Raw genomic sequence first — 23,651 nt, forward strand, 5'->3', positions numbered from 1 at the left:
TTCCACATTACAGACTTGGCTGCAAAAGGGTAGAGATTCCACCAGAAGCCTTTTATTAATCCTGTTCCTCTTTCTCAGACTTCACATAATCTCATTCACCTACTGTCATACAAGGTAGAACAGAACTTCTCTCAGAAACATGATACAACACTACTGAGCCCCTGAACACAATATACACACCACGTCTCATGTCTAAAGAAATCCATGTTTCCATCCTATCTGATTGATTTTCCTGACCACTGAACAATTCTTGTAATTCAGGGTACCTTATGTATTTTTTATATTAGAACAACTCATTTATTCACTACATACTTGTTAATTGAAAAGCCTAAATATGTCAGAAACTTCATTCACAACAAAGATAGAAGAGTATCCAATGCAAGGCCCCTAACACACAGGAAAATTCGAGGAACTCACAAGGCTTATTAAAGCAAGAAACATACAAAGATGAGAGGAAACTCAATGTAAGGAACAATTACAGGGGGTTCAGCAGGAAAACAAACTCTGGAGGAAGTTCTTACCAAATTGTTTTTACAATGAGAGGAAAATATAACTCACCTTGCAAATAATGTTATGCACAGTATATTTTCATTCTTCGCCTCCCTAAAACTGAAATATGAAGATTTTCCAAACATTTTAAGTCACCTTTTGGTCAGATTTGTATGTTGGATACCAAAATTAGGAATAGAACCTCATGGAGTTAGGGGCTTTGACTCTTTTCATAAGAATGATTAGGTCTGCTTCCCACGCCATCTCCTCACGTTCACGTGACGTCAGCGGGCAGAGCACAGCGGGACTATATGCTTCCTCGGGGTGCCTAGTCTTTCTTCTTTGAACCATGGGACCGTGGTTGGCATTCACTATTTACTGAACTAAGTAAAATTAAACAGCATATCACATTATTATGCTTGTAATCTAACCCACTGAACGTGAATGATTTCTAATGTGACCAAAACTAACACATACACTGAAAGCCTCCCTTCATGTGGATTCTCCAATAAACAATGAATAATTTTAAATGGAGTAATAACCTCACTACAGAGACTCACATTTCACTACTGAGCCCTATGCCAAGTGACATCTATCCAGGGGTGCAGAGTGTTTTTTAATATTTTAAAATATGTAACCTAGAAGATAACACCACTAAATAAACCATGTGAGCATTGTTTGAAATGACACAGTATTTCAAAAAACTGGGCTGAATGTGGTTTTACACAGGTTCCTGTAGATGGGTAACCATTCACCAGCATTTTGGCGGGACTGCATGTCGACCCCTCCTCCTACAGTGGCAAAGGTGACACAAGGTGACAGTCCCTCCTGGTCTTTGTCCAGCTCGTGAGAACATTCTGTATTCAGATGCTGTTTTTTAAAGCATTGACCTACCTCATTTTTTAAAACAAAATAATTTGCTATTACATAAATTCATTGTGTCCTTCTATGACCAACGAAATACTTATTTACAAGTTAACAAGAAATAACTTAAATCTGAAATATACAAAGTGTCCAAAGAGTTCAGATTGCCATAGCTGCCATTTGAAATATCATAAGATGAATCAAGCCTAGTCAGGCAACTTCCCTCATTATTAATTTGACTTTTAAATGGGTCCTTTACTTGTGTTGTGCTTTTAATCTTTCCGTGACATAGGAAGTTCTTAAGAAGTTTCTTCGTAAACAATGTATTTTATCGCAACAATCTATTTTAAGCACAGTGATATGAAATAATATTTAATGGCCTTATTAGTTGATGCTATTAAAATAGTGAAAATGCACTAAACAAAAAGACAGTTAATAATTCGGATATTATAGCTGCTGCCACTATTATCCCAAGCAGCTCAGCTTCTAAACCATGGAGGCTCTCTGCCTTCCTATCCATAGTCAGTAATTTCAGAGTCCTCTTGAGTCTTCAACCTTAATGGTTTTCACATCTGCCCCACACTTTCATATTCATTTCTCTAACTCCAATCCAGGCAAACATTACCCAATACCCAGATGTTTGTAGAGCTTGCACCTATTTTCTCCAACTCCACTTTCTCATCCCTTTCAAGTCTTCCTACACCTCAAGGCCAGATTAATCTCCTAAAGCACAACTCTGACCTCTGACCACGTACATCTGACCCTTCAACCACACAGGGGATAGGGGCACTGACCCTCTGTGCAGTCAAAAATCCAAGTATAACTTTTGTTTTCCCAAAAACTTAATGAACAGTCTACTACTGACCAGAAGCCTTACCAGTAACATAAACAGTCAACATATATTTTACACGTTTTATGTATTATGTACTATATTCTTATAATAAAATAAGCTAGAGAAAAGAAAATTTTTTCAAGTTGTTACGAATCTCCAAAAAATGTTCCAATATATTGACAAAAATATGTGTATAAGAGGACCCATGCATTTGAAACCCACATTCCTGAAGTGTCAACAGAACACTCATTATTCTTGAGACCCAATAGCTACCCACTGCCTAAAAGCAAAATCTCCAAACCTCTTGTGCTTGAACTCAACTCCCTTACAGATCTTAACATCAGAAATACTACTAAAGGGATTCCTACTCTGGTCTCAAATTAAACTGAATGGCAAAGTCCCTTCCAACATGAAAAATCTGTGATACCTATCTTTTAATCTTTATAGGATACCATAATCCTATCTATCCAACACTTCAAAGAATTGTTCCCTGAACATATAGAGACCATACAGCCATTTATTTATTATTTAAATAGCCTGAACTTTCATTATCAAATTCATTTCTAATATGGACCATCCATAGTAGTACAAAAGACACTACACTAAAATAAATTCCATTTCACATTAAATTTTGAATTCACAAATGCCACTTCTTTCTCTGCTCAATGGTCCACTGCAATGCTGTTCTCATCATTAGACTAAGAAAACATAAATATCTCCCTATAAAAAGGGCCCTTCATAAAGACATCTTCTCAAAGATAACACAAAAGATGAACACAATGGGTCAATGGTATGTTCTGCTCTATGAATTTCAGCAACGCCGCCTGATTCCTGAGGCCTGATTCATGCAGGCCTTGCACACACGTTTTCAGCGCATATCAACAATCACCACATTTCAGTGCAGACATCTTAATCTTTCCTTAAGCATCTTATTCTGAGTTAGCACTTAGCTATACTTGTCTCACCTTAGATAAATTTTGGCTAAAATAAAGTAGGCATTAGAAGTTAAGTAAGCCTCCCTCTGCCTCTAAAAAAGTTTGGAAATGAGAAGAGAAAAAACTTTGTTATGAGCACTGATCCTGAGCCTCTCAGATTACATAAAATCCCTTCTCTCATATGATTTCAATGATCACTAAGCACACACAAATTCTGTGAAATACAAGTCTGCTTACATAGTATACAAAGCCAAATGCTTTAAGAATATTGCCAACAGCCTGCAGTTCAGCAGTAGCTAATGTACATAACATTGCCTATCAATGTTTTTGTCCAAACAGCTAATAATCCTGCCATGAACCAAAGTTACCTTCAGAAATATATAAAAGTTCTTTCCCTCCTTCCTTCCTTTCTTTCTTCCTCCCTTACTCTCCCTTTCTTTATTTCAACAACTTAGGGTAAAAGAATCATAAATCTGCTGATAACAATATAGAATTCAACTTGGGGGATCTATTCATTTCATAGTTAATCCTTCATTCTATAGTCATGGGAACTTCTTGGTAGATATCCATAAGGGTGCCTGGCTAATATGAGTCAGCTCTTGCCCAGTAATAAACCTGACGATATTAGAGTATTGGCTTTCCACCTCTCCCCCTACAGAGCAATGCATCCAGCACCATGTTCCTCCAAATAGATTATGAAGGAAAATCATTCACACCGGCAGTGTATGTCTATCACATTTCCATTGTCAAGCAACCCATACTCATCTCCTATTGTAAAGCATATTGCATAACCTAGGATAATTCAAAACACTCTATAAGAAGCACTTACTCCTCAGCAATTTGCTAATTATTTTGAGCTACTTGTTAACCTGAAATCATTAATGTTTCCTGAAGATATCCATCCATATTCTGGATGTAAAAGTCTGCTATGGATTAACTAGGATAAAGCTAAGATTTAGGTGGATTTTCCAGAGAAAGTAGTTAGGGAAATGCCCTTTCTCTAATTGTCCTTTGAAATGTGTCAGACCGGTGTGGTGCAATGGAAAGAAAACTATCCTCCAGGTCAAAACCCAGCTCCAATACCACCAGCAGTGTGACTACGGGAAAGTAATTCCATCTTCCTGAACTACAGCTTCCCTCTGTAACTTGATGATAAAAATATCTACCTTACAATATAGCTGAAGCAGTCAAATAAGATAATGTATGTAAGAATGCCATGTAAACGAGAAGATACTACACAGAGGTCTTGGAGGACACTCTGCAGTGGGGAAGAACACAATATAAAATATAATCACTATAATACTGTAAGTGCTAAAGTAGGTACTGTGGGAGAAGGGAGAAAGGAGCACAAATCTTAGCAGAAGAGAGAAGAGGGTTCAGGAGGAGGCTGAGTTTGCCTGATTTGGGGATGGATGAATGACAGATGAGCTGGACTTCTTCCAGTAGGAAGAGGAGGCAGGGGAGTTGCAGGGGAGTCAAGTTCAGTTGCAACCTGAACCAAAGCACAGACAGGGAGCATATGGTCCCTTGGGGAGCTGTGGGACTGGATACTTGTCAGGGTGAGATAGGAGATGAGGGCAGAGAGAAAGGTGAGCCTGTGAGCCTTACCAAGAAGTCTGGATTTTACCCCATGTGTGATTGGAAGCCATTGAAAAAAAATGGCAAATAAAACAACAGTAAAAGCCAAACTTCTGTTCTACAATTTTTCTTATACACCATGAAGTTTGTACTCTAGCTGTGAGCTCCTGGACAAGAAATCCTTTGAGACAAAGAATTTTGGCTGTAAATATATAAAAAGAAACTACAACACGTTTATTGAGCTCCTACTCTGTGCTAAGCCCTTTGCACACATTATTGTTCATCTTGAAAACATTGCTACAATATAGGCTTTATCATACATATTTTAAATATGAGGAAACCAAGACTCAAAAAGACAAAATCTCCTGTCCATGTTCAAAGAACTAATAAGTGGCAGATCCAGCATTAGAAATTAAACTTACCTATTTATTTGTGTACTATCTTCCTGATGTTTTAGTTACATGGGTTACTATTCACATGTAACCAAACTTCCGAGAATAACAAGAATATGGATTTTTTTCAGTTATATAAAAATCTGATTTCAACTACTTATGAACATTACATGACACCATGAAAAAATACTTAGAATTTTTTGAATTCTTACTTCAAATATACTTCTCAAGTATCATATATTTCTTAGTCTATACAAATTACGTGATATTTTTAAAAGCCTGATACAAATAGATAGAGTCTATTATAATAGCTATTGACCCCAGTCAAGAAGCTAATCATTCAAAACATTTTTAATTAAAAAGAAAATATCAGAAAGAAAGTTATGTGGGGATCCTTAACATACATGACTCAAATAAAGATAATATACAGCAGGGAGACTATAGTTAATAACACTGTATTGCATATTTTAAAGTTGTTAAGAGAATAATCTTACAAGTTCTCATCACAAGAAAAACAATTTTGTAACTATGTATGGTGACAGATGTTACTGAGAGTTATTGTGGTGATCATTTTGCAATATATACAAATATCAAATCATTATGCTGCATACTTGACACTAATATAATGCTGTATATCAATTATACTTCAATTACAATAAAAAATGAAATGATTCAAAATCTATGGCTTCTAAGTAACATTCTAAGAATGTTGCATATTGTTGTCCATAGTCTAAAAATTACTTTAAAATACATAGTTACATAAACATTTTCAAAGACTTGCCATAGCCTTATTTCTCCTACACTAGCTAAATACTCAGCTCCAAGATTTGCTTTATCAGCAAAGGTGTAAAGTCTAGTGGCTAATGAATTTTCAAAATACAAAATAAATACTGTCAAACTCCACAAGAAGCACTAAAAAATACATATATATGAACAATACTTATTCTGCATAAATGCACACATGATTCTCATGATTGAAAGGTCATTCACTTACACTATTACTACTATCTCTTCCTATTAGGGCAAACTAAGAAGGTACACTTAAAAGACCCTATGCAAGAAGATGCAAAATCAGTGCAAACAATGATAAGCAAGCTACAGTTAACAATTTAATTTTCACCGCAAATAAAATACGTATAATCAAGAGTGAGAAACCAAGATACCAAATTCCTTCCACATATTCCTTACTTTCTTAGAGAGCTGAGATAGCAGTAAAGACATTAAAGTATACTGAGAGGTTCTACAATTGGAAAAATACGTAAGAGAGACAGAAATCAATACGATTTGTGGAATAGATGAGGTCAAGGTTCCTACAGTTGCCATGAGCGTTACCCCACCCAATCTTACTTACCTTGCAGCGAAATATGGAGATCCTCAATGCCCACGGAAACTTGTTCGTCTTCAGTGGAAAGCTCAGGACTAGATGCCATTCTTTGACTCAGTGGAGGTTACATCATATCCATCTCAGTTACAGAAGTGAACTAAAAATAAAAGGGATAAATGCTCATTAGTAACTCTGAGCTCTGCATTTTCTAGTAAACATGCATTGCCAGAAAGCAAGAGCAACCAAAACACTGCCCTGCAAAAGAAAAGCCGTTTTCTAGGGAGTGTTTCCTTAGTTGATGAGGAACAAAGTGACTACGCCTTCTTCTTTTGAATCATAATCAAGATTTTGCCCTGTGACCTATTCATGCTCTTTAGAGTTGTTGGCAGAATTCCCAAAGAGCTAGCGCTGTTATAATAGTGATGAAAAAGAAAGCCACGCAATGAGATTTCATAACTTGTCTAGAGGAATTAAAGTTGACACAAACTAGTATCTTCAGTGTTCATGTGTATCTGATTGTTAACCTTCAACCTACAAGGATTTTCTTTAAAACTTTCTATTTAACTTAGTTCCTTCATTGTTTCATAAATGTTGCCATTTACTGGAAACAATTGGAACTGAGCCTACATAGCTTGGCAAAATGTAACTTAAAAATTTTTTTAAATGTATCAAAAAGAATGTTTTGATGGAGAATCTACTACATTGAATTATTCTCCCAAGCACTTATTTTTCCACCTACACATTTCTTTCTCTATCCCCACTTTGACTCTTAAAGAATCCTTGCAGTAATACTAATTTTAACTCTGCAACTCTTTAAAAGTATTGGTTCATGTATGTGGATGTGACTATGAGTATCCTGGGGACCGAGAATAGAACACTGAATTCTACCATACAGATAATGACTTTCTTTTAAAATAAACCTAAGCAAATATGTAAAAATGCAAAATGTATGGACAGAAAAATGGATAAATGTACAGATATGTGACCAAGCAAGTATAGCAAAACGTTAATGGTAGAATCTCCATGTTGAGTATATGATGTTCACTGTGAAATCCTTTTAACTGCTGTATATTCGAAATTCTCTATAATAAAATGTTGAGGAGGAGACTATGAACCTGAGATAATAGCTAGCTACAATCAATCAAACCCAATAGCCCACTTATCAAAATGCAAACAATAAAAATTTTTAAATAGTTAATTATGCAGCCTGACTTCAATCTTTCAACCCTGTCTTCTCCATTCTGTTTATCCAAAACTCCTTTTATTACCTCTACTATGGGTCACTGTTGTTAAATATTTTACCTACCAAATAAACTATGTTTATTAATTAATAATTAGTTTATTTATCCTCTGAATTAAGATGAATCTGAGCCCACCTGAGGTAACAGTGTTACTATACTGAATGGACATAATTCTAAATAAAACAAAAAGCTATTTGTTAGTTCAGTCCCTGCAGCCTGGTAATTGATAAAGGTACACATGTCCTCAGCTTTTGATATATGAGGACCTCCGCTACCCCTCCCCATACCCAAGGACTCCTCAACCCAAACGGAAGACAAAGCACCTCAGGATGACAGGAGGAAAAATGAATGCAGAATGAATTTCCTAAGGGCACCCACTCTTCCATGCCAAGGCTATTAAAAACAAAAAGGATAATAACATTAGTAGCAAATACTACATAACACTTATTATATACAGGCTCTGTTCTCAGCCCTTTGTATATATAACCTCATTTAATCTTTATAACAAACAACTGTAGGAGCTAGGTACTATAATTATTCCCATATTTGAAAAGACAAAACTGAGCCACACAAATGTCATCAACAGCTGTCTAAGGATACAAAGCTAATGAACGATGGAGCTAAGATTTGAATACAAGTAGTTTTGGCTTCAGAGTCCATGCTCTTCACCAATACACACTGGTACCTCCTAGAGCTAGCTAAAATGTTGCCATATTGCATTTATTCTTTCATTCATTTATTCAATGTGGGTAAAATTGCAACATTTCCAGAATCTCTCGCCTGGCCTTAGTGCATGTCCATATCAATAGGTATTTCCAAAGGGTGGAGAGAAGTAGTCCATTTCCCTATCAATAGGTTATTACAAGGGTTGGGGGAAGTGAGGGCATATCTGGACAGGAGAGGTTGGGTGGGGTCCCTTTTTTGGCAGCTGGGTTGCGAGAGAGGGGTGAGCAGAACTGGACGACTGCTTGTAAGCAATAAACGGGTTTCTCCCACTTTATTTCTCCCTTTGATTGATTAAGGTTTCAAAAGTATTTTGCCCTGGGCTGGGAAAAAATGTTCTCCCTGGAGTTACACTCAACAAGCATTTATATGTGCTAGTCCCTGCTCTAAGGAATTCAATCTTCTGAGAATGACAAATGAACACAATACTGAGTGAAATCTTCCAAGAAATGTTATGTAGAAGGTACTGTGAAATCAAAGGAGAAGGCACGTCCCACACTGGAAGCTGAAGACAGATGGGACTGTCAGGACTATGCTTATTATAAAATAGCATTTCATTCCAAATAGTTTCATTAGCATTATTCAGATAATACCTTGAATTAAAAAAGAATGTCTCTGAGAGCCACTCATTGCCATTCAATATTAATCAAATATAAGGTATCAAATGTAGGAGAAAATTCAAAATAGAAACAGAATAATAGAGAACAAATTGACAACCAGAGAACCAAGAAATGTTCCTGTGCTAGACAGGTATGTGGGATTCACATAAAGTCGTAGGAAAAAAAATAGTTAAAAAAAAGTCTAGATCTTAGGATAACTATTTGCCTAAGAGGTTTCTGTTTTCGACAGTGAAAATTTATTAGCAAACAAGCCAATAAAATAATTGTTTCCTAGAGTTTCTAAAAAATGTCCATCAAAAGTGAAACCAAACTCTAAAGGCTGAATTGATTGGAAGTATTATATTATTGACCCAAATACTATTTTAGTATGGTTATTTATCAAAAAATGCTACAGCAGTCATGAGGATCTGACTGAGGACAGTTTATGATAACATTTTCAACACAATTGTTCTTGGGGACAAACGGTTGACATCTGCAGAGAGTAACTCACTTGCTAAATAGGGCCCATGCAAAACTGGATCAGAAAAGAAAAGCTATGAGAGATTTTTCAGGATCTGAATTGAAAAACTGGAAAGTAAGAAACAGGAAAGCAGGAATGAGGGCCTGGCCAAGGGCTCATATGAATCACAAGGGTCTATCAACCAAACTTGCTGAGGGCTGTCCTATCCTGTGTTCTGTTCCAACTTCCTGTGGGGATCACAAGGGCTGCCTTCTTCGGCAGAGTCACAGCACAGAAGGGCCCTTACCAGGCGCTCCTCATAGTTTTACTTTTCCTTTTCAAATAAAAGTTACACACAATTACATAAAAAATCCAGGGTTCAGAATGAACATAATGGACAGTCTTCAGGCAGGCAACCAAAGATTGGGCAAAGAATTAATGCAGTGTAATTAAAGATTCTAACATCAAGTGGAATCGTGTCGTATTGTGATTTTAAAATTCATGTAAATTATACACCCTTTTATAAACGGCATAAGCTATTTTGAAACTGCTATAGTTTGTCTGTGCAATATATCTTAATAAGCCTCTGGTAAATCTAACACCTCAAACAGTAGAGATTTCCTTTTTAAAAAGAAATCTTGGCATTTGCTTTGGATTATTATTAATTAGATTCTTTTCAACTCAAAAATGAAATATGAATAGAGATTATTTCTAATGAATGGAATTACAGGTGGTTATTTTCTTCTTTTTGTTTATATACATTTTAAATTTTTCAAATGATGAATGCATATTTCTGTGATAAAGCACTTTTGCTTTTATGACAATGAAGTGGGGAATAAGTTATTTTTTTTACTTCAAAGTCAGTTCTCTGAAGCATATGCTATGGAACCTGTACATCTATATCTTCATAATGAGAAAACTCTCTTGACGCAAATAAAATATTAGAAAAATTATGTCAGAAATTTCTAGAAAAGACTCCGAAGAGCCTTTATGAGATAACCCAACAGGTCCCTTGCTTTCTTATTATTAGATAGTTTGTATCAAGTCCTGCCAAACTAATAGCATTGGAAAAATCACTGTGTCAACAGGGAAAAGGGGACATGTATCTCATCTCCAAAAGTTGCTCAGAAGATGCACCAACACAGGATGTAGGGAGTACATTCAGGTAATTATTTATCAGAATGATCTGAACATCAGCATTTTCCCTCACGGCTCTTCCCTGTTCTTTTTTCTATTCTTCAGCTGCACCATGTTACTTATGACCCACCTAGGAATGCTGAAGGATCTCCCTTTTGTCAGTTAAGTTTTAGAGCTGTTCTTAAAACCTGACGGTCATTAACCTTGTTCCACTTACAATCTCAAAGAAGTTGGTGACACATCGGCAATACATTTCTTCATCTTTTTCCCCATTAACTTTTCCTCATTCTGTTATTACTTATTCTTTCATCAGCACTGGACCAGAAGCAATTGTTGCAAATTCCCAGACCAGGTGATTTTTACATGTACTCTACTTATCTCCTTCCAACCACTTCATTTTCCTAATGACCACTGTGAAACATCAAAACAATTGATCCTAACTATTCACTGTACTTCTGGAAAACAAACAGGTAGCGATTCTCTGGACAGGATACTATGACACTTGCTATCTCTCCCAGTGAAACAGGGTTGCTACCCAGCCATTATCAACTGAGCAGATAAACCACCCCTTCAACTATGATACCAGTGCCAAGTGAATGCAGCTGGTTCCCCAAGAGCCTTCTGCAGCTTTGACCAAGTTCCCATTGCTTTTCACTGCAGTGGCCACGGCTACAGAGTGGGAATGATAATATGCTGTTGCCATTCAATAAAAAGCATGAGAAACTCAAAACTATGGTAACAACTAACATTTTTTGGGTTCTTACAGTGGTAGATGTACTACAGTATATAAATGGTATTTATTTTCATCTATGACAGGAATTTATCAGGATTGTTCTACTTCTTCATCCGCAATAAAAATTAAAAGCTAGTCACAATACTAAAAGAGCAAACTTAAGGATGAAAACTTTCAGTTACAAAATCTGATGTGTTAAATCAACACACAGCTACAAAATATGCACTTAGGAAGTAAGTATTTATTTCCTTCAGCACATTTTAACCTTGAAATTCTGCCCTTGCATACCACAAATTTTCTCAAGTTCATTAATTCCCCCAGCAAAAGTTCCCTGCCTTTGTTACCACCAGGTCACCACCAACCTCCCAAAATTCCTGGTGATATCTTTAGTGACAAGTACTGACAACAGCTAGGAGTTCTTTTTTTTTTTGTATATATCTCTCTTCATTCCTTTTGTCATCATCTCTGCCTGTGACTCCTTTACTTTGTTCCTAAATTACTATCAAAGATTCCTGGCTTTCCTATTAACTCCAGCTTCCCCACTTTTATCTTTGAAGAATTCCTAAGAGGTTTGGAGCTTGGCAGCAAGAGATACTGTATAAGTTGACATAGGTCAGAATATGAATGGAACAGAGTGTGTTGAAGATCAGGACTGATGGCAAGATTTCAGAAAGACCTCCGTGGTAACAGTAGGACTCTTGCCTTCACCCACCCCACCTACCCTAAGAGCAGGGGCAGCCAGACCTATTCCCCAGATCCCCAGCTCCAACAACAACAGGGAAGATTTCAGAGGATGCTTTTCTGGAGAAAACACAAGTCCCTAGAAATGCTCTCCAGATACTGATATTTGGGGTTCCTCCACAGAAAGGTCAGTTCCCTGCCAAATCAACCTACTGTGAATTTCCACTAATTGGCTTTTTCATTTTTCACTCTTAAATATGAGTGAACAGTTAAAGATTACCAGACATTTAGGGAGAGCCTCCAAGAAAGAAAGAGATTAAAACAAGCATAAAAGAGTAACCAGGAAGATGGATGGTAATTATAGATTTGCTTTGTTTATGTCACCGTATTCCTATTATGTTATATGTGTGTGCAAATTAGTTAGTAGTTTAAAACCTATACATACTTAAGGTACTCTACAAGAAGATATGTCAAAGAAATAATCAATCCTCCCATGTTTCTTTCCATATGCTACATCTATAGCTTTTCTTCTTTCTTCCTAATTACAACCCTTAAATAGAATTCGTGCCTCATATCGAATTTACTGAGTATCATAATTCCTCCAGGTGGTAAAGATACCTCGAGACAAGTGCTGGGCATAGAAGCCACAGGGCATAAATCTGCAAAGAAATAAAAAGCTAACCTTTTCAAACAATATGGCTTCTCTCTCACTTACCAATTTTACATTTCCCTGTATGGCCCCGGAAGATGACTGGTTAGCCAGAGACGGGTAAGATTCCTCAAGGGAGGAACAACCTAAGACAGGCACAGTCGCAGGAGGGCCATCAGGTGAGAATTTGGGGATCAACAGAGGTGAGGCTCAGAACCTCACCCCCCCTGCTTTGAGAGAAATCTTCTGCATCCGTGGATGTTTTGCTGCCCTTGTCTAGCCTGGATTAATACTTAGTCCATAGGCACACACCTGATCATCTGATCATCTACATTTGCCCTCTTACAGCACTAAACTATGTTTTCTACCTTTATCTTGCATCTACCTACCACTTCAGCATTTTATTAAAAATAAAAATAATAATAATAATAAAGGGAGAAATGTGGGATCAACATATAAATCAAGTACAAAAATCAAACGAATATTCATATTTGACCTGATTGTTTATAGGTCATAATGCGTGATCAAAACCGAAAGTTTCTGTGACGACTGCCCTTGCACTGTTCACCATGTAAGAATTTATTCACTATGTAAGAATTCGTTCACCATGTAAGAACTTGTTCGTTATGCTTCAGAAGATTGGAGACTGATGAGAATTAGACTTGAGATGGATTAATGATTGTACATTGAGCATTGACCCCCCTATACTGAATTTTATTGTTGTTAACAACCATTTGATCAATAAATATGAGAGATGCCCTCTCAAAAAAAAAAAAAAAATTAAAAAAAAAAAATGATGCTATAAAAAAAAAAAAAAGAGTAACCAGGAGGAACTGGCAAATGAAGGAAAGAAAAATTAAAACTAAAATCGATAATGATTGAAATCTTTTGTCACTTTTTTAATGTCATCTTATGACACCATAAAATGACACCATAAAATGAACTTTATTTTAAAGCTCATAAAAGGTTACACAATATCAGTTACAAAGCGAATCGAACATTTCTTCCATTTTACACCTTCACATGACAATGTACTGTATAATGAGAGATATATGGTAAAGATTTTTTATCTTCATGCTAGTAACACATTGCACTAGCTTTTCCTTTACTCATTGGATTTTTAATAATATCAAGGCAAAAGAAGTTATATTCCATTGGACAGAATTAATTTTAGAAGACTCTTATGAAGTCAGTATTAGTCTCCTTTATCAACACCCACACCTGAACACATGCTGAAATGGAGAACAAAATGCAAGAAAACTACCTTGGCAGGAGCAAATGCTTCAAGATTTTAATCACAGACCTCTTGAACAAGCAGTCCAGTTTGTTTCATTTCCTCCAAAAAACAAAAAAGTCAATTTCATCAGCAGAGATGTAAATGATAATATTGCACAGAAGCTCAGGAATGAAATGTTGCCAAGGCAATTCTCCCCTTTGGGATCACGAAGACTACAAACTTAGCTGGAGTGCAATGGGCAGCCGTATCAGAGTTTTGAGCAGAGGAGAGATATAATCTGACTTATATTTCAAAATTATCACCCCATTTATGTGTTGGGAGCAAAAGATGGGACAGGGAATGAAGCAGGGAGACAAGTTAAAAGGTTATTACAGAAGTGGATGGACAGAGGGACAGCAAGATGGATAATCAATAAATAAGAAAGCACAGTAAAATATTAAGGGGGGAATCTAGATGTTGAGAATATGAATATTCTTCAACTATGTGGTATATCTGAGTGTTTTCAAAACAAAAAGCTGGAGGAAGAAGTTTTTACAGCAATTTGGGTGATGGTGGCTGGGACCAGGGCTGCGGGAATAACAGTAGTGATCAATAGTCAGATCCCAAATATATTTGAAGAACTGCGCCAACAAGGTTTCCTGACTGCTTTGATGTCATATGTGAGAGAAAGAGAAGAAAAAAAATATGACACAAAAAATTTTGGCCTAAGCAACAGGAAGGACAGAGGAGCCATGAATTGAGGCAGGGAAGGCTACAGGTAAGCAGGGCACACAGTAGGAGTTTAGTTTTGACATCTCAGATGTACATCGGACATCATGGCTTCAGTTCTGAAGGACAAAATGGAACAAGAATCTATTCTGAACCCAGGTAATATGGACATATGTCTATTTTCTTATTCAAAGTAAACGCTTCATGCGTCATGGGAAACTAAACCAAGATCATCAACTCAGAACCAAGAAGACAGAGCTAGACAAGGCAATAACAGTGTACTGTGAAAAATATTTTTAAGTGCTGTATTTAAAAAGGTCAATAAAAGGGTTAGAATATAACACAAGGACATCTCCCATAAACAAATGGGAGATAAACAGAAAAGAAATATAAAACTTTAAAGGACCAACCCAGTGGGTCTAGCATCCAAATGAGTAAGCAAAGGGAAGAAATTTTCAAAGTACTACAAGGTTTTCCAGAGCTGAAGGACAAGTATTTCCATAAGACAAGAACACAATGAGTGCCCAACAACATGTGTTTTCTCTTAAAGGCCTCAGCAAAAATTACTGCAGAATTTAAGAATAGTAAGAATAACAAGTCTCCAAGGAAGAAAAAAACAGACCACACACTAAGAAACGAGGATCAGAATAGCATCAGACTTCTGTATAGCCATATTAGACAATTAAAGACAGAGGAAAATCTTAAAAGTTCTTAGGAAACCTAAACACAAAGAGCTAAAACTATAACATTCTTAGAAAAAAACAAAGGACAAAGTTTCATGACATTGGATTTGGCAAGATTTTCTTGGATCTGACTCCAAAAACAACAAAAGAAAAAAATTTATTGGACTAAAAACTAAAAACCTCTGTGCGCCAAAGGACACAATGAACAGTGGGCTGCTGAAAAAAGGCAACCCACTGTATGGGAGAAAATAGTTGCAAATCATGTATCTGATAAGAGTTATATGTAGAATATATAAAGAACTCCGACAACTCAGCAATATCAAAAAATAAACGCAATTAAAAATGGGGTTGAGCTCTACATCATTAATCATAAAGGAAATGCAAATCAAAACCACAATGGGATACCACCTCACACCCACTAAGATGGCTACTATCACAAAAATAGAAAGTATCAAGTGTTAGTGAGGATATGGAGGAATTGGAACCCTTATACATGTTGGTGGGAATGCACAATGGTGCAGCAACTATGGAAAACAGTGCGGCAGTTCCTCAAAAAAATCAAAAATAGAATTACCATATGATCCAGTAATTCCACTTCTAGGTATATACATAAAAGAACTGAAAGTCGAATCTCAAGGAGATATTTATGAACCCCTATTAAGAGCAGCATTATTCCACAACAAAATGTGGAAGCAAACCAAGTGTTCGTCCACGGATGAACAGATAAACAAAAGGTGGTATGTATACACAGTGGAATTCTATCCAGTCTTAAGAAGGAAGGAAATTCTGACATATGCTACAATATGGCTGCAACTTGAAGACATTAGGTTAAGTGAAATAAGCCAGTCGCAGAAAGACAAATACTGTATGATTCCATTTATATGAGGTACCTACTATAGTCAAATTCATAGAGACAGAAAGGAGAATGGCGGTTGCCAAGGGGGGTGGGGAAAGAGGAGTGGGGGGTTAACTGTTTTTAATGAACTTTCAACTGTTATATGGGTATAGAGTTTCAGTTCTGCCATATGAAGAGTGCTGGAGATGGACGGTTCGGACGGCTGCACAATGTGAACATACTTAATACCACTAAACTGTACACTTAAAGATAGCTAAACTGGTAAATTTTATGTGGATTTTGCCACAACTTTTAGAGATCAGATAGGAAATTGTTTGCAATCTGTAACTTATATCCAGCTGAAGTATCAGTGAACTGTTAGAGTAGAAAAAAGTCATTTTCTAACATGCAAGTCTCAAAAAAATCTATGTCCTATGCACTCATTCTCAGAAATCTGCTGGAAGAGTGACTCCACAACAAAATAGGAATAAGGAAAGAGTATTCCGATAAAACAGGAAACTAAACTAAAAAGGAGGAAAACAGACTAGGTATCAAGCACAGGAAAAATAAAGTTCCCGGGACGACAGCATGCAGCAGGTCCGTGAAGGAGAAAGTGGTGCTCTGGGCTGAGAGCTGGAGGGGGTGAAGCAGCACAAGGGGATGCGAAGCTGGGAAGGGGTGAACCGGCAGAGTGAAGGAGCACACAGACCGATGTCGCTGAGAAGCTGGAGGACCGTCATAGTGAGAATACCTCAGGAATTTAGCTAGAAGAGTTGGAGGCTGTGGTCAGAGGGTATCTGAATTAATGATTTTGAAATTGTACAGCCCACGGTAAGACAGAGTTCCAATTTGGTGTCTGAAAAACTTTTTTTTTAACATGTACCATTCATTGGATAAAGAACATGTGGTTTGCAAAACATGGTCACCATTCTTCTGGGTGGAAATGCTGAGGAGTTTCGGAGAAAAGGATTTAGGGAGTTCTCATCAGATGACCTCATTTTTTCTCAGGAAAATAAGAAGTGAGGTCATCTCTTGGGAGCAGAGGTCGTGTAGGGTCCTTGAGAAACGAATGGTGCTTGGAACAGACAGCAGGCAAGAAGCTGAGCAAACTGACTAGAGACAAACCAGGAAGTGGAGAGCAGGAAGGCACTGCGAGCCACATAGGCCCTGGCTGTGGATGGACCCAAACAGCATTTTGGGTACAAGATCTTCCGGGGCAGACTCAGCATCTGACTGATGCTCACGTAGGAGCAGCAACTGTTGGTGACTTAACAAATTTCTGCCAACTAAAAAATGCTCTAAAACTGCACATAGACACAAGGTGACATGCTTGCAAGATGAAAAGAGTTCCAAACATTCATGTTCAAGAATGTTCACGACAGAACTATTATTTTGTAAGAGAAAAAAGTGGAAATAATCGAATCCCATCGGTAGGAGAATGGATACACTGTGGTTCACCAGAGGAAAACTACACAGCTTCTCTGAATGAACGGCCAGCGTCAGCATGGCTGGCTATCAGCATTGAAATGGTGTGAGTGGGGGAAGCAAATGCAAAAGGATGGATATACTGGGAAGTCATTTATGTACTTTACATTAAGTTTAAATCACATGCAAACATATGTAGGAAAAGAACAAAAACGTGCTCAGGAATGATGCCCACCTTTCACTACGCCCACTTCAGAGTGGAGGGCGAAGGAATGAGAGGTGCGACTTCAGCGCTATAGTTAATGTTTTGCTTCTTCTAAAAATTTAACATCGAAGTAGAAAGTAGATTACAGATGTTTAAAATATTCATTCTTAACATTTTTAAATTGTAATAGAATTCTAACCTAAGTCAGGGAAGAGAGATAAGACGGATGAAAGAACCCTAGCCTGAGAGCCGGAGGAACTTGGCTTTAGTCCCGGCTCTGCCCCTGACCACATGGCCTGGGATGGCCATCAGCTTATCCGAGGTCCCGTTTCTTCATCTGTGAAATGAGGATAATGATTTTGTCGGAGCCCAATCACAGACTTTCAGGTTCTTGCCAAACAGTTTAACCCGAAGTTCTCTGCTGCACCCTGAAAAACACTGAATTACAAGAAGTAACATTCATGGAAGAATGCAGAAAGACTGAGAGTCCACCCACTCCTGAATGTTGTCTTTGGATCCTGTCCAGCCATCAGGGAACTGTGAACCCAAACTGCATTGTTTTATCCCCTCAGAGAACTGCTTTTATTAAAATGTATTCTGGTATAATCCCGTAAGCCTTACCGTAGGGCAGGATATTACAGGAAACAAGTGAAGAGAAACCAACTGCTGTGCTTTTTATTTTTACCCAGTTCAGGAGTACAGCCCATAAGCCACACAGTGTTCCTTTTATGAGAACATGCAGTGGAAAATTCTATCAGGTCTCAGACCAAGAGAAACTGTGATCCGGAGCATTATTATTTTAATCTAATAACTATGTTATTTTTATAAACAAAGTTTCCCTCCTTTTTTTGGCTGGTATAACCCAGTTCTAGCAACTACAAATGATTTTATAGAAAACAAGTTGCTTTCCCACTGGCTTTATTCATCTACCTTTATTTTTCCTTCAGTGCAATGTCCTTGGCTATTTTTTTTATTCTATTGTATTTCGTGTTTCACTGTGAACTACTTCAAACTTTCTCCAGAATAAGGGAGGGTACAAATAAGTGAGTTACATTAACTCAGGCTTTCTGTAAGGACAAGATGAGATAATATATGTAGCATGGTGAAAATTAAAAATGAGATACAAATACAAATTGTTCTTCACTGATGAGAAAGAAAAGTGTGCTAGTGGAAAATGAAAGTGTATGTGCTTTCTGTAAATGAGATTTTTAAAATCTCTCTCAATGCCAAGTCACTTGAAGATATTCAGCTTCCAATTTGAAGCTCTAAGAAGAGATCTAATTTATAGACAACACGGTGAAGACTCCATGAAACACTCTGAATGACTCTGTGACCCATCCTAGCACTTCGGCCAGCTTGTTTGCTCCTGTCCCATCTTCTCGTAGAAAGGCATGTCACCTGCAGCCTCATGCCCATGGAGACCCGAATTGATGGTGAGTCTTGCCAACAAGCAGTGGGTTAACATCTCTGGTGGGGTGTGAGAGGGGGAGTGAGGAGGTACTGAGGGTCATATTAAATTGGTTTCTTATTATTCAAAAAAAAAAAATCCTAGGAATTCTTCGCATTCAGAAATTATATGTTTTAAATGATTATACCCCTCATGAGTATAGTCTGCCTCTTCTCTTTACCCCTTAATCTCCTTTCTCAGAGATCAGCAGTCTAGAATCAGAATAGCGTTTTTCTCTCTATGCCAGCCCCCTCCATTTACAGCTGGGCAAACACAAATTGAATATTTCATAAAATGCCAGCATATTAAAATGACAAATGAATGTATTAGTGGTATATTTAAATATCACATACATCTCAAAAAGCTGTTAAAAATGCCTTACACCAATTGCTTAAGCTTCCCAAATAATGAAAAGAAACAAGTAATTAGGTCAGTTTGCCATTCAGTAAATTGCCTTCTGGTGAATCAGCCTTCTTCCCCAAAAAAGTGGCTGTGTAACTAACAGATCACTTATCACTGGTCCCCACTCCATGATAAGCTCAGTCCTATGCCCCAGCCCATCTAGCTGGAGCCCTGACTCCCATCGCCTGGTCCTTGTTAGCCTGTCCCAGCATTTCATGCTGGAGTCTACTGCAAGCTTAGAGGCCGTAGGTCTTGGATGTCACAATTTGAAATGCCAGCTAACATCGAGAAACCCATTCCTTAAAGGCTCCACTGCTAGGCCTACCTGTCCCTTTGAAGCAGACCCCTTGATCCTGGGTCTCCTTCACATTCTAGATAGTGAGCTCTGAGTAGGGACTGTGTCTTGTTCGCTGTTGCATCCTTACCATCTAGCATAATGTGTGGTACATACTAGGTACATAAATGTTTGAGGAAAGATAAAAACTGAACAAATGAATTAGCAAACTGAAGCAATGTTGTTAGAGATGCTGTTTCTACAACTCTCAGCTTCCACCTGTAAAAAGGACCCTGTGAAAATTTTTCTTTTTCAAAAAAAATTTAGTGCTAGGAAATACTTCATATCCTTGGAGAAGTGGGTTTCGTTGTTGTTTTTGTATTTTTGTTTTGTTTTGATTTCCTTTGTGAAAACAGGAACCATATAATTAATGTTTCCTTTTCCACGATGGCTCTCCAGAAACACAGAGCTAACTTTTGAGGCCAAGTTGTTGCAATTATGTAGGTCCTCCTCATGTTTTTTTCCCCCTGGACTTTGTTTTGTTCCTTCCTTTATATTGACATATAATACCTTATCTTATACACATTTGCTGGGGCCATCCTAAGTCCTTTGTGAATAAGGTGGGGAATGAACAAATTAAAAACCTAAATGAGCAAATAAACAAGCAAAATGAAACTCAGAATTTTTTATAAGGATTTTCTTATACACACACAAAGAAAAATAAAAATGATTTTGAAATTCTATTCTTCCCAAGTCATGGGATATTTAAAAAGTTACAATTTCCTCCTTTGATATCTCCATGTGAAGTGTTCCCCTTCCTTCCACTTTGCCAAGGCATTTTTTCTCCTCAAATAGCAAAACCCTTGGCCATAGGAAACCGAATTGCCTTCAAATGTCTTCCTGGATGTATTTTAAGGTAAAATGCCTATTAGTGCTTGCAAGGATTTTTTTTCTTGGATTTTTCAAGGTTCCAGAGGAACTTTGGTCCTACATTATTCTGGGGAAGAGAGAGGCTTGAGGGGATGGACGAAATCTGTTAAGTTTACAGAGCTGAACTAGTCCTACTGAGCTGTGGTCAAAAAGGCTGCATATACACTGGCAAAATTCTGAGAAAAATGACCGAAATGTTTGGGAAAATATGTTCCAAATCTCACTGTGATTACAACAGTATTTTTGTCAAGATTTCAAGTCACAGAACTGTACATGCATTTTACACATGTTTCTGTTGGGTAGCATTTCCCCACGGATGAAGGATTTGCTGCCTTTGAAAACCAAGCACTAGTCTCTCCAAGATATTTGAAAGAAATATCTCCAAATTTGAAATGTTTGCCAGCAATACAACAGCCAAAAATATGCTGGCTGTCAAAATGAGAGGCTTGTTTCTGAAACGTATTATTTCTTTAGAAAAATATTTGCCAGTTTTAGCAGCAGCTGCAAAAATGCTTTACTCTCAGAAATTAATTTACTATTAAAAATGGGCAAAGGAAGAGTGATTTGTTTTTTCCTTTAACCTGAACTACAGTAACTGACCCAAACTACACTCTCCTTTTATCAACAGATGTCCCAGCTGCTGCCTGGCCAGGTACCCATTCTTTCCCCTTAACTGTGTTCACTTACAGAGGAAATTAACAAAAACCAACCTTTTTCAGGTAAGGGTTCATTTTGTCTGATAATGACCAAGACCCACTTTAGACCTCAGTCACATATATGATTGTAAAGTTTCTTGCTTAATTTAGAAGCTTTCTGATACAATTTTATTCTAGTACTCAGGGTTCAGATAAATATTATGAAAGCATGAGCCAAGTTCATGGAAAGTTGAGAGTTCCAGGTAAGACCATATTAACTCATTCATTTAACAAACAATTGAGGCCTTACTAATTGCCAGGCACTATATCAGGCACTGAGGATGCAAAGATGAGTATGTAGGAAAGGTTTCCCAGCAACTGGAACAGACTGCTTAAACAGCAGCAGTAACTTAACTTCCTGGAGGTATTGGAAAAAACAAGGCTTGTAATAACAGGCAGAAACTGAAAAGGAGCAATTTCTAGATTCCTACCCTCAGGATTTCCCTGCTAAGGCAGGTAGGAGGTAGCAAGTGCAGGTTGGTAGATGGGAAGGCCGGCCAGGACAAGTGAACCTCGTGAAATTATAAATCATTAATAAACGCAAAAATAAGTTGGTTCCTCTAATCTACCACCACAATAGAGCTACGGGTTAAGAAATGGATCCAGGCCTTTTTAGAGGATGGAAAAGCTTCTTTAAATCTAAATTTCATATGCTGTAAGGATAAAAAGCCAAACTTCAGTTCATATTTATTTTCTATAAAATGCAATACACATTTTCTTTATTTTTAAAAGAATCTTTTATGCTATAAGTTATATTTATTAAAGTAGTTTTTAATATTACAGAAAACTAAAAAATGAATAAAATCTGTCCATGAATTTTTAGACTTTTTTTATCTATAGTATAGGTTTTGTTTTGTTTTCAGTTATAATTATATCAAATAATTTTCTGATTATGCTAAATATTAAGCATCAGCATTTCCATGTCATTAGTCTCCATAAACATCATTTCAGTGCCTGCATTGTATCTTGATGGTATATAAAAATGTGAATTTGAAAAAAACAAGGATTGGTCTCCTTAAACTTCCCAAGAATTTGTAGGGAAAAAAAGTTACTGTTTAGCTCTCATTCATTTATTATTAGCCAGTAATTTACCCAAAGTTGTTAATGTACAGTTCATATGTTTCAGGTACTATGCTGGAAGAAAATCAATCCTTCCAAGAGAAAGATATATTCCATCACCTGACTTGATTCCTGGCCATTGGTACCACCAGGCTTTGGCTTTGGCTCTCTTCTATGCAGATTGAATCAAATAATTAAATAAGTTATAGTCTGAGACTAATTTCCAGTGGGGCAGGAATGGTGAAGAGGCAGTGTAACAAGGACCCAGACTCATCTGAGCTAGAATATATATAACCCAAGGGGAGTGAAGCAAGGACTAGCATGCATCAGCTGCTGGTGGCTATCAGGTGAAGGATAGAGCTCCCCATGCAAGCCTGGTACCCCCGCTGCACTTAGTCGAGGAAACTGAATGGTCCTGTAAGGAGGCAATGCCTGTCACAGAATTACTTCTGGACTGCTGGTTTGGCAGACCTAAGTTCTAGTGCTTGTTCTGGCCCAAGCTTAATGAATATGTTTAATGTATCTGAACCCGTTTTCTCATCTGTAACATAAAGCTGGAGCTAGACATTATCTAAGAGCCTTTCCAGCTGAGGAAATCTGTGATTATTTGATGCTATAAAAAGCAGGACTCAGTCCACAAAGGTACCAAACCTAACCATCTTACCATATTTTAAGCATTATTTCAAATATCAGGAATAAAGAAAAAACATTTCCTTGCTATTATATATCTTCCAGTTCAGTTAGTGTTATTCTAACTTGTGATCCATCTCCAGTCTGGCTGGCAAAGCCAATGAGGCCAGGGTGGGGGCCTGAGCCTCTGGCTCCTCCTGAAGGACAATCAGCTATATTTCCTCCTGTGGCCACAAGCTCAGTGCCTTCCCCATGGACCCAAAGAGAGCATCTGATCAGTTCAATTCTGCCTTTCTAATGGAAAAGTTCAAAGTATCACCTTGAATGATTGAAGATCACCCTCTCCTCATATGACATTCTCTGAAAGTATGGAAACTAGAGAATAAATTCTCTTTATTATCAAAAAACTACTTCTTTTTCTCAAAATGATCATTATTTCCATGCTGTTAGGGTTTTCTTTACAAGGTCTTAAATAATTACACAG

General features: G+C 37.3%; 1 protein-coding gene across 9 annotated transcripts in view; it reads right to left on the reverse strand.

Moving 5' to 3' along the window:
• SYNE2 (spectrin repeat containing nuclear envelope protein 2) overlaps positions 1-23,651 on the reverse strand; it is a 313,786-nt gene that overhangs the window by 264,944 nt on the left and 25,191 nt on the right. For all 9 annotated transcript variants that reach the window (XM_073242275.1, XM_073242277.1, XM_073242279.1 and 6 more), the window contains exon 2: positions 6,442-6,571. In XM_073242275.1, the coding sequence (XP_073098376.1) occupies positions 6,442-6,520 (79 nt within the window). In that variant the 5' untranslated portion in view covers positions 6,521-6,571. The remainder of the gene's footprint in view (positions 1-6,441; positions 6,572-23,651) is intronic.

This window comes from Manis javanica, chromosome 8 (assembly GCF_040802235.1).
Source record: "Manis javanica isolate MJ-LG chromosome 8, MJ_LKY, whole genome shotgun sequence".
In the NCBI taxonomy this organism is placed as follows: Eukaryota; Metazoa; Chordata; class Mammalia; order Pholidota; family Manidae; genus Manis; species Manis javanica.